Source organism: Juglans regia, chromosome 14, assembly GCF_001411555.2.
Source record: "Juglans regia cultivar Chandler chromosome 14, Walnut 2.0, whole genome shotgun sequence".
NCBI classification, from domain to species: Eukaryota; Viridiplantae; Streptophyta; class Magnoliopsida; order Fagales; family Juglandaceae; genus Juglans; species Juglans regia.
The window spans coordinates 9,106,653-9,119,640 of NC_049914.1; the positions used below are offsets into that span (position 1 = coordinate 9,106,653).

General features: G+C 36.7%; 1 protein-coding gene across 1 annotated transcript; it reads left to right on the top strand.

Moving 5' to 3' along the window:
* The first annotated feature begins 3,510 nt into the window (after positions 1 to 3,510).
* Positions 3,511 to 6,210, top strand: LOC108993000 (glucan endo-1,3-beta-glucosidase-like). The gene is made up of 3 exons (XM_018967754.2): positions 3,511 to 4,813; positions 5,211 to 5,670; positions 5,770 to 6,210. The coding sequence occupies exons 1-3, from the start codon at positions 3,764 to 3,766 to the stop codon at positions 5,922 to 5,924; spliced, it is 1,665 nt and encodes a 554-aa protein (XP_018823299.2). The 5' UTR covers positions 3,511 to 3,763; the 3' UTR covers positions 5,925 to 6,210.
* Positions 6,211 to 12,988: the final 6,778 nt, after the last annotated feature.

Here is a 12,988-nt window from a genome sequence, read left to right on the forward strand (position 1 = left end):
GATTTACATGTGCAAGGAAACATAACAAAAGGCAATGAAGCAAATCATAGAAGAGCCCACAAGTCGTAGGGAAGGGAGAGAAACATAAATAAGGTCACGACATATATGCCCGAAGAGATACGGTGTCGTTTTAGTTGTTCTCGAAATCTCGTGGGGGCTAAATTAATTTGTTCTCGTGGGGGTTCAAACTATTTTTCGGGGATTAACCAAACCTACACCAACCATTAGGCTACTCAATCTCCAAATGTTTTAATTATAATATAAAATATATGTAGTATATTTGTCGGAGTCGAATTCGGATTCGGATTCGGAGTTGGAGTCGGAGTCGGTAGTGTGGAGTCTTGTTCAACTTCGACTCCGACTTCAATTCCAAATTCTAAATTTTCAGATTCAATTGGGAGTCGGATTTGCCATAATTTTTGTGTGCCCCTACTAGATGGTATGTTTTACATACCAATTTAAAAACATAATAACTTTTATTAAATAATGCTCTTGTGTCGTGTCGAGCATTTATATTCACTTAATTTTTTATATAAAACTTATCATATCAATTAAATCAAAATATATTTATATTTTGATATTTTATAATTATAATAAATCCTATCTATGTTGTTTAGAGCATTCACATTAGGTTTCCTATAAATTTTTCTAAAATTTGGCTAAAAATCACACTTTCTATATTTTTTTTATAAATTTTATTCATATTTAAAAAACTTCATATATTTCATTCCATATATTTTCTCTATTTTATTAAAATAATCATTCTTTATTCTTTCTTTAAATCTTTGACGAAAAGAAAAATATGTTTGAAGCACTTGATTTACACGTGCAAGGAAACATAACAAAAGGCAATGAAGCAAATCATAAAAGAGCCCACAAGTCTTAGGGAAGGGAGAGAAACAGAAGTATAGAAGAAGGAAGAGGAAGGGGAGAAACAGAAAGAAGGTCACGACTTATATGCCCAGAGAGATACGGTGCTGTTTTAGTTGTTCTCGGAATCTCGTGGGGGCTAAAATAATTTGTTCTCGTGGGGATTCAACCTATTTTTCGGAGATTAACCAAAACTACACCAACGATTAGGCTACTCAACATCCAAATGTTTTAATTATAATATAAAATATATGTAGTATATTTGTTGGAATCGGAGTCAGTAGTACGAAATCTTGTTCAACTTTGACTTTGACTTCAATTCCAAATTCTGAATTTTCAGACTCAATTGGAGTCAGATTCACCGGAATTTTTGTCTGCCCCTATTAGATGGTATGTTTTACACACCAATTTAAAAATATAATAACTTTTATTAATTAATTCTCTTGTGCCGTGTCGAGCATTTATATTCACGTAATTTTTTATATAAAAATTTATCATATCAATTAAATCAAAATATATTTATATTTTGATTTTTTATAATTATAATAAATTCTACCTATGTTGTTTAGAGCATTCACAAATGGATTTACTATAAATTTTTCTAAAATTTGGCTTAAAAAAAAAACACACTTTCTAAAATTTTTTCCTAAATTGTATTCATATTTCAAAAACTTCTTACGTCTCATTCCATATGTTTTATCTATTTTATTAAAATAATATTTCTTTATTATTTCTTTATTATTTTTTTCTCTTACTTATGTTTACAAACTTAACTACTCACTATTTTTTATTTTTTTTTCTTATGTTTTAAATTATTACTCTCAAGCGAATATTTTAAATAAAAATTAAATTAATTTTTGTGGGTACAATATATTTTTTTTTTACATTTTCTTAATTATTTAAATTATTTTTAAAATTATTACTTAAAACTATAACAAATATGAATATGAGAAAAAATGTAGATAATTAGAAGAATAATTTGTTTTATTTGTTAGAATAAGATATTTATAAAAAAAAAAAAAAAGATTTAGAGATGAATAGTATAATATTTAGGGAGCTACTGTTTATATCCCAAAACCTTTCCCTAAAATAGAGATCTAGATGGAGAGAAGTTTTTGTCAAAAAGTTAAATTGTTTTGCTAAAATTTAGAAAATTAGTAGTCTTAGCCATCTGGATATTCATAGAGCATTGGTATTAGTTTCATCAAATTTATATTTAGAATTTAGCTAATAGTACATGTTTTTCATAAATCTAAAACCATTCAAGTCATAACCTCACATTAGATTAGTTTTCATAAATAATAATATAATATTATTTTTTTAATAATAATATTTTTAATTTGTTTTCATATGTTATAATTACACTAATTATATGTTATTTAATAATTTAATTTTTACTTAAATTATTGTGGGGAACGTGGGTATGATTTTTTGGAATAAATATCACTTTTGAATATATCACATTTGAAGATGAAAAACGTGGGAAATGTTATGGAATAGTAGGATATGATATTTGGAATAAATTATTATGTTTGAAGATGAACAATGCATAACTAAATATGAAAAAAGCTTTAGAAATATTGCAGCTTATATTTGAAGTTTCTACTCTAATGCAACTCATTTTATCTATATTTTTTTAAATTTTAAAAATGCACTTACGTTTGGCTAAGTATTGCCACTGCACTTACACATTGACCTATAACTAGTAAACCTCTCGTTAGTCACTTTAATCAAATCGCATCAGAGACAAACACCTCGAAAGAGGCAATTCACTCCTAAAGAACCACCGTGCCAACGGCTATTTCTTTTAACTAAGATCCCGTCAAGTCATCCTTGGCCATTTCAACTCATTTTTATTTTTATTTTTATTTTCATTTTCATTTTCATAGATTTAGAGACTTTTAGATCCATAAACGATTTTATCTGATTTTATTATTATAATTTTTTTAAAATTTTTATATAAAATAATATTATAATAATATTTTATTTAACTTTAAACTTTCTTCTAAAATCATATCGTCACATCTCATTTCACTATTCAAACAAAACTTTACTTAGCCACAAAACATAATTGTTGATATCATGTTTCGCAGGCCCTTGAGCTCACAACGAGTCCTACAAAGAGAAGAACGTATGAGACTTTGAGAGGATGGCCAAGGGGCTGGAAGCCTCCGAAACCAAAATCAATAAGTATTATTTTAGTGTAGCAAATGAGTAAGAAAGTCTAAGAATAAAAAAGAAAGTTTTCTCGTACACAGGATAAACTATTTATACTATCAGTTCAAAAAGTAGTTCATATATATATATTAATTTTTTATATTGTATATAATTTTAAAATAATATAATATTAAATTTTAAAATCTTATATTATTATAGTTTATTATATTAATAGTTATACTAATACTATATCACTATATCACTATAATTTATAATATATTTATATTATAATTATAATATATATTATAATATATTACAATATATTATCACTATAATATTATATATATCATATTAAAATAAAAAAAATCAGATTAAAATCGATAAAACAAAAGTATCAATTTAGAAGATAATCGATACGAAATTAATTTTTAAAAATATAAAATCAACACATATACGGATTTCATCCTAAATTTTATGTAAAATAGGACCAAACGGACCGTTACACGCTTACAAAACCAGTCGGCAGTCTCTGTTACAGCCTACGCGCGTAGCACCCACGATCCTCTACTGAGCTCTTCAACCAAGAAAACCAAAATGACCACTATCTCTTCTGCGTATCAGTGGCCCCCACCACCTTCCTATTCCGCTTAAAACAAACACATTTGTGATCCAAAGCTCTCACTTCACCACTATCTCAACTCCGCTGCCCAAAACTCTCGGCTTTCTGCTCGCCGCCATGGCAATACCTTGTGATCTCTCTCCACTCCTCTTTCTGTTATTTTTCTCATTTAACCACCTCATCCACCACTCCTCCGCCTCCTACTCCATTGGTGTCAACTATGGCACCGTCGCTGACAACCTCCCATTACCTTCCCAAGTCGCCACCTTTGTCAAAACCCAAACTACCATCGACCGCGTGAAGATCTTTGACGCCAATCCAGATATTCTCCGCGCCTTCTCCAACTCCGGCATCTACGTCACCGTTACCGTCGGAAACGGTGATGTTCCCTCCCTCGCCAAGCTCCCCGCCGCCCAGTCCTGGGTCGCCAGTAATATTGTCCCGTTTTACCCTCAAACTAAAATCAACCGCATCGCCGTCGGTAATGAAATCCTTGCAACCTCAGACAAGAGTTTAATCGCGCACCTTTTACCGGCTATGAAGGCTTTGAAGCAGGCCTTAGACTTGGCAAATGTTACCGGTGTTCAGGTCTCCACGCCCCACTCTTTGGGTATACTGTCCGCCTCGGAGCCACCGAGCTCAGGGCGATTCCGACGCGGGTACGATCGAGCCATATTCGCTTCGATTCTCGAGTATCACAGACAAACCAAGTCCCCCTTTCTGATCAACCCCTACCCGTTCTTCGGTTTCACGGCCCGGACATTAAACTACGCGCTCTTCAGGCCAAACGGTGGCGTTTTTGACAACGTCACGGGGTTTAACTACACCAATATGTTCGATGCGCAGCTGGACGCGGTTTATTCGGCAATGAAGAAGTTGGGGTATGAGGATGTGGACATCGTGGTGGCCGAAACAGGTTGGCCCTCGGTAGGTGACCCGAATCAACCGGACGTGAACCTGGAGAACGCGCTGTCCTATAACGGTAACCTCGTGAAGCACGTGAACTCCGGTAAAGGCACACCGTTGATGCCGAACAGGACCTTCGAGACTTACCTCTTCTCTTTGTTCAACGAGAACCTCAAACCGATCACTTCGGAACGAAACTTCGGATTATTCAAGCCGGATCTTACTCCCGTTTACGACGTCGGTATTTTACGAAACAAGCAGGTATTTTTAGTTTAGTTGTTCCGATATTTATCTAATTATTATTCAATTCCGTCGTTGTTCCGTGGAAGTCTTTGAAGCCGGTTGAGTCGGTTTGACAAAGCAAAAGGCAAGGGTAACGTTGATATTCGTGGCTGTCTCTGGGACCTTTTGCTTAGCTCACCGAAAGCCACCTGTATTCCATTCCGTGATCAAAGATTCTCGGTTCTGACGCTTGCCAGCTTTTACGTAAATGTTCAAACTTCGGCCCTCCTCCAAGACAGAAGAAGACACCTGTCCATTTGGTTCCGTGCTAAGTCAAATATGATTCAGTACTGTTGGTGCTATTATAACCTGTTGCTCCTGGATTTTGAATGAAAAAATTAAAGCCAATCATGACCGTCCATTGTTTTGCCTGCAGGCAATGGCCCCCTCACCGGTTACTGCACAGGGGCCTACACCAACACCGGCTACTGCACAGGGGCCTACACCGGCTACTGCACAGCCAACACCGGCTACTGCACAGGGGCCTACACCAACACCGGCTACTGCACAGGGGCCTACACCAACACCGGCTACTGCACAGGGGCCTACACCAACACCGGCTACTGCACAGGGGCCTACACCGGCTGGAGATTCCGGTCGGAAATGGTGCGTGCCCAAAACGAACGCGACGGATGAGGCGCTGCAGGCGAATATAGACTACGTGTGCAGCAAGGGAGTGGACTGCAAGTCGATACAGGAGGGTGGGCCATGTTTTAACCCCAACACTGTGAGATCACACGCATCGTACGCCATGAACGCTTATTACCAGGCCTTCGGTCGCCATGACATCGACTGCGATTTCAACCACAGTGGAGTCCTCACCGCCAGCGACCCAAGTAAGATTACTTTTTTCGCTCGATCCCTAAAACCTACCTGAAAATTGGCCATAAATGGATTCTTGGAAACCTAAACTATTTTGTGGGTTGGGATTGCAGGTTACCAAACTTGTACGTACCCATTCCAAGATCTAAATCGAAAGTTGGAGCAGTCAGTGGCGGGAGGCTCGATGAATTGCCTCACCATGACGAGGCTATTCGTTTCGTTAGCTTCCTTAACGATAGGGATACAATTCTTTTCTTCTCTGATTTGAGGTTAGCTTAATTGGTATTCATTTTTTAATGTGCTTTTCGTGGGTCCTTCGGGGGTAGGTGGGTCATGGGTGGCCTTTTTGGGTTCCAACGGCTAGGCGCTTCGGTGTATTCAAAATTCAAAGCTTTTTCTTTTGTCGTCTATGGCGGATGTTGCACCGATTACGTTGTTTAAAGCTTATTTATTGGCTGTAGAGACCCTATATATATGAACGATGTAGATTAGATACCTTTTTGTAATCTTGGTTTGACTTTTGGATGTATTTTTGACGTTTCATTCTTCTTTCAGTCGTGTGCTCTTTTGCATTTCTTTCACTTTTTAGAGAAAAAAATGAAGGTACCAAAATTGAACGTTGGGAAGGCTTGGCTTACAAACAAATAAAAAGCGACCATTTAAAACTGAAGAGGAACGGGTCACTCACCTCCACATCTGGCGGATCTGGTCACTCCGTCTCACCCTTGCCAGTAGGGGTGACAACCGACCCCTTCGGTTCGGTTCTTGGGCAAAACCGACGCCGACCGACAAGTAATTTGCAGGGAGAAACACCGGTCGAAACCGATCGACGAGGAGGAGAAACACCGGCCGAAACCGTTGCTTCCTTTCTCTATCGGTTCACGGTCGGTTTCCGGACCGAGCTTCCTCTGAGAGAGTAGAGAGAGAGATTGTTGCAGAGGAGAGAGAGAGAGAGAGAGAGAGAGAGAGAGAGAGAGGATGAGAGCTGGTAAGAACGCGAGGAAGAAGACGCGAGGAATAAGATGAAGCTATTTTGAAACGACGCCGTTTGGTTTAAACGAAACAGCGTCGTTCTACTTAATTTTTTTTTTAAATCGTTATAAATTACCAAACGGCGTCGTTCTACTTATGTTTAAAACACAACTAAGGCTTAAAACGACGCCGTTCTACTTAAACTTAAGTAGAACGGCGTCGTTTTAAGTTTAAAATATATATAAAAGGAAATAGTTTATTTAGTCGGTCGGTTCAGCGGTTTTAATCTGGTTCGAACCGACGCCGAACCGGCCGATATCGGTTTTCTCTATTTTATGCCGCACGCCGACCAGTTCCCTGCCGGTTTCGGCCGGTCTGAGTCGGTCTAGGTCGGTTTTTTGATTTTTTGTACAGCCCTACTTGCCAGCATGCATGTGTGGCCTTACTTCCCAAGAGCGGCCATTGATCTGAGCTATTTAGGAAAGAAAAATGTTAAAACACACTTCATATTTCACAACATATTACGCAATCATATTTTAAAGTGAAGGGTAGTTTAGTAAAGTACTTAATAAAAGTAATATCATTTTTTAAAAATATCCTTATTTTAAAACATGTGTCGTAAAATATATTGTGTGGATATCATTACTCGATAAGGTGTTTTACTCTCACTTCTTATTTTCTTATATTTAGTTTTAATACAAATTTTATTATTAAAAAAATCGTAACATGGGCAAAACAGGTGTATGGATATATATATATATATATATCTCACGAGGTTACATTTTAATTTACTGGCAATATTTTATTATTAGATAGTGATACTCATAACTCTTTTACATCTTATTTACAACCAAACGCATTTAATTAAAAGAAATTTCAATTTCACATTACTACCTTAAGTTTCAAATAGAGATGTAAATTATTTATAAAAGTGTAGTAAAATTATGATTTTTTATTATTATATATCTTTTCTTTGTAATTTATAAACTAGTGAAGTTGATGGCATGTAGAACTGTGTTGCAGCATTTTGTTTTGGATGAGTAAACACGAAGGTTGTGTTTGGATGTTGAAGTGAGTTGAGTTGAGTTGAGTTGAAATGATAAAATATTGTTAAAATATTATTTTTTAATATAATTATTATTTTAGAATTTGAAAAAATTGAATTATTTATTATATTTTGTGTTGGGATTTGAAAAAGTTGTAATGATGAGTTGAGATGAGTTGAGAGTGGTTTATTAATTTCATATTAAAAAAATATGAAATTTTTATTCAATATTTTTTCTAATTTTTTAAAATTTAATAAAATATATCATTATTTACAAACCATTTAACTATTATTTATAAATAGATATTCTAAAATGTCCAGCCATAAATCAAAATCTAGCTGAGACTTCTAAGATTTTGTTGGGGGAAATTTTCCGATAAGTCCAAGTAATAAAAAGCCCATCTACCAGGCCTAAAGAATTAAAAATCGGTTGCCCACTTGAAAAGACGATTGAAGGCATGCGGCAGAACCTCATCGACCTGGCATGATTAGAGCCAAGTACTCGTCAGTCGTCACACTCACCATGCTTAAGCAGGTGTCCGGATGCTCGCTTAGGAAAGTGCTTGTCCAAGAGAGTGCTCATCCAAAGAAGTGCTCGCCACGGCGCCAACCCTTTGTGAGAGGGGATCATAAGCCATCTACAACCCAATAAGATGATTTGGTCGGCATTTAACTAAGAACCAATTGATTCACGATTCACATAGACTAGGAAATTAGCCCAACCAATTTCCATTGTGCAGCGAGATAAGGATCGGAAGATTTTACCAAGGGTTGAAAATTGTACCACCAGTTTTCATAATGATCTATTTTATTCCACTAGATTAATCACATTGTCCAAATGACCTTGCAATCAACTTACGCCATTCAGTGAAGAGCTATTACCTAATCTCTAATCGTAGCGTGACATCTGTCCAAATAGATCAAACTAAAAATCAAATAGAGGGTGGACCAGCTTCACCCCACACACCTTACAATAAAGTCCATTTATTTTTCAGTTTTATCCTAATTGTTATATTTCTATTTTTTTTTTATAAATATTTTCTTATTTTAGGCCAAGATTGCAAAACTGAAAAACCTTAAATATTTAAAAAAATAAAAAAGCGATTTGGGCAATTAAGACGCGTAAGGGCATCTCCATCTCCATCCGCATCCCTAGGGCTGAAAAACCGACCATTCGGTTCGGTTTTGGGCCCAAACCGAAACCGACTGGTCGGTTTTTTTATAGGCCCAAATCCGGCCGAAACCGACCGACCAGGGCATGAAAACCGGCCGGTTTACGGTCGGTTTCACGGTTTTGGGCCGGTTTGGGCCACTGTGTTTGGGCCGGATTGGGCCACTGTATTTGGGCCGGATTGGGTACTGTTTGGGCCATTTTAAGACCCAATTCAACCTTTTTTTGAGCTCATTTTGTTATTCAAGATCATCTACTATAAAGATTTTTTTTTTGCAGAATTTTTAAAATTAATTAATTTAATCATGCCATATATATATTATTAGTAACTAATAACTATTAACTACTACATATATACTACTTATATTTTATAATCTTATTATCTTATATACTAAATTACTAATTACTAGATAAATACCAAATACTCCACTAGATGTTTAATACACATTACAAACAAAATTAAATTGTCTTAAGCAACAAATAACAATTGTTTTTTAATAAAACCCAAAAAATCTTCATTCTTCAGTCTGCAGTCTTCGACTCTTCGACTCTTCAATCATCAATAGTTGTAATGTATGATGCTCCCAACTCTATAAGAAAACACCAAATAATCAATATTAATAAATTAGGATAATGAAAACAAATTAAATTAAATAATAAAAATAAATGAATATGGAAATTGAATGAGTAAAAGTTAAAAACACATTACCAGATTCTACTACAAAGCTCTCAACATTATCCATTGAGTCTCGAATATCAATTGGCGTTGACGGATGTCGCAACCAATTCTGAGTACAAATAAGTGCCTCAACAGTTCTTGGAGCCAAGGAACTCCGAAAAGGATCAAGTACCCGACCTCCCGTACTAAATGCGGACTCTGATGCAACTGTGGAAACAGGCATGGCTAACACGTCTCGTGCAATTCTCGCAAGTATAGGATAGTTAGGCTCATTCACTTTCCACCAATTCAACAAATCAAAAGATTGACTGAATGCCTCACAACCATCTGATAAATATCGATCAATCTCTGTTTTGGTTGATGTAGATCCAAAGGCAGTCGATGCTTGCAACCACTCATAAAAAAGTTGTGACTCATGATTGTCTTCAACATCATCTGAAGGTGCAGCTGATGGAGGGGAAACATGTTCTCTACTACTCGAGGAAGAACCGAACGTAGCATTATACTCCTCATACATGTCTGATAATAATTGTCTCACCATCGACAATAAATCTTCAGCCCAATTGTGATCATAAATTTTTTTAAAGTGAAAAGTAAGAAGCCCCAACTTACTACGTGGATCAAGGAGAACTGCAATCAACAACAATAAATTCAGTCTATCCAATGAACCCCAATACTTATCAAATTTCATTCTCATGCTTCTGGCCATACTCATCAAACAAGTATTTTGACTCTCACACAGTCTAATCAACTCTTTTTGGAGCCTACAAATCTCCAAAAAACTTGTGTTTGCCGTGACATGTAAAGAACCAGAAAATCGACAAGTGGCATCATAAAACATCTTCAAAAATTTCACAAAAACCCGCACTGTCTCCCACTCGTCAGCTCTAGGAGGCCCAATGTTTCCATCCTTAAAGTAAGAAAGGAAATTGTAGTCCTCACTCTCCATTCTCCTAAAAGCCTTTTCAAATTTCTCAGCAGCCTCCAACATCATGTAAGTTGAATTCCATCGGGTTTGCACATCAAGGCACAACATTTTTTTACAATCAATTTTTTCCTTTTCTACACATCTCTTAAACTTGTCTAATCTTGCAGGGGAGGAGCGCACATATCTAACCGCATTTCTAACTATTGTAATGGCATCATCACACTCCTTGAGACCCTCATTCACGACAAGATTCAGAATATGAGCACAACATCTCATGTGCATATATTTTCCTTCCAACATATTCTCCGTCAAAAAATGTCTCAAATATGCAATTGCAGTATCATTTGAGCTAGCATTATCAACAGTCACAGTAAATATCTTATCAATACCCCAATGAAGGAGGCACGATTCAACATATTTTCCAATCGTATCCCCTCGATGATTAGGGATTAAACAAAAATTTATAATTTTCTTCTGTAATTTCCAATCACAATCAATGAAATGGGCAGTTAGACACATATAATTAAGATTTTGTACCGATGTCCACGTATCGGTAGTTAATGAAATCCTCATTCCCCCATCTTTGAATAACTTTTTAAGTTTGACTTTTTCAGATGTAAATAGTTTCATACAATCTCTTGCAACCGTCACTCGACATGGCACTTTAAATCTAGGTTCAAGCAACCAAACCATCTTCTTAAATCCTTGCCCTTCAACAATTCTAAATGGTAATTCATCGAGAATAACCATCTCCGCAAGCGCCATCCTTACAGCCTCCTCACTATATTTATGAGTTACAAGATTTCTTAAAGAATTATCACTCTCTCCAAACCCCTCCGAGGATACCTCACCTGCCAATGTTGTTTGGTATTTATCTAAAGGCCCACGCTTATGAGGATTTTTGGGACATGAAGGTAGATGGTTTTGCATAGTTGAAGTGCCGTTCCTCTTCGAGTGGCAAGCGTATATCTTGCCACAATAATTGCACTTGGCCTTAGGATCATCTACGGAACAACCCTCAACTTTTGTAAAATGATCCCAAACAATTGACGGATCATTCCCCTTCCGTTTCTTAGGAAGTGGACAATTACTACTATTAGGGGCACTTGAAGTCGGGGGTTTTGGTATTTGGGAGTTCGAATCAAGATCAATTGGACTTGACGAAGAATCCATCTAACATGTAAAAACAAGAAAGAACAAAAAATCACCACAATTGTTAATTACACAGCAGCTAGTTTGCAACGTGGCAAACATCACAAATCTAAGATTCTAATCTACATTTTAGATCGCTCATAAATTTCACAAATTATTTTACTTTCAATAAACATCACAAATTATTTATAACATAATGTCATAAACACATCATAAATTTAACTTTCAATAAATATCTCAAATTATTTATAACATAAACACATCATAAATTTTACTTCCAATAAACATCACAATTTTTTTTTTCAACAAAATTACATCCGTGAATGCACATTAATAACATTATGCACTGAATGGCAATGGCCGCAATGCACAGTTGCACACTGCCGATGAGAGTCCGAGACTGCTCAAAATTCTTCAACAAAATCCTCCTCACTATTTCAAGCATTATCAAACAAGCAAACACAATCCCTAACCTAGATTGAAATACCAAATCAGAAAACAAAAACACTAATCCACCGATGACCGAATTAGACCAATCTCGGGTTCTAAATAAAATCTTACAAAATACTTATAAATAAATTAATAAATCTCAAAATCATACCTAAAAAAACCAATGGAGGCTCTCGAAATTGCGCCGGAGGAACCGAGGAAGCTGGGCGTCCACGAGATTGCGCCGCTGCTGGACGGTGGACCACTGGGCGTCGGTGAGCCATGAGTGGCTGGAGTCGCTGGAGTCGTGGACGGCGACGCGGCGTCACCCACGGAAAGGACGTCACAGCGAGATGAATCGAAGACGGAAGAGGGAGGCGAGAGAGACTCGAGAGAGGGAGGCGCCGCGGAATGAAACTGGGCAATGGGCAGGGCCGCAGGGGTCCAAACGAAATGAACTAGGGCTCGGGGACAATATGCCCTAGTTGGAACGACGCCGTTTGGCTTATGCCAAACGGCGCCGTTCCCTTTATTTTTTTTTCTAATCTTAAGATGAAAACGATGTCGTTTCACTTATTTAAGTGAAACGGCGTCGTTTAATATATGAATATATTTTAAATTATTTATATATCCGGCGTCGGCCGGTTTTTCGGTTTTTGGTTGGTTCAAACCGCGACCGAACCGGCCGACGCCGGTTTTGATGATTTATCACCGACGGCCGACCGGTTCCCTGCCGGTTTCGAGCTCCGGCGGCCAGTCTGAGTCGGTCTCGGCCGGTTTTCCAGTTTTCTGTACAGCCCTACGCATCCCTATATCACTGTTATCCCTAAATTATAGGAAATAATTTAAAAAAAAAAGTTCAAAAACTCTCTCCCATCCCATTTCCTATTTTAAGATTTAAATTTAGAAAATCACTGTTCATCCCCTAAATCATCTTTTATTAATATTTTATTCTA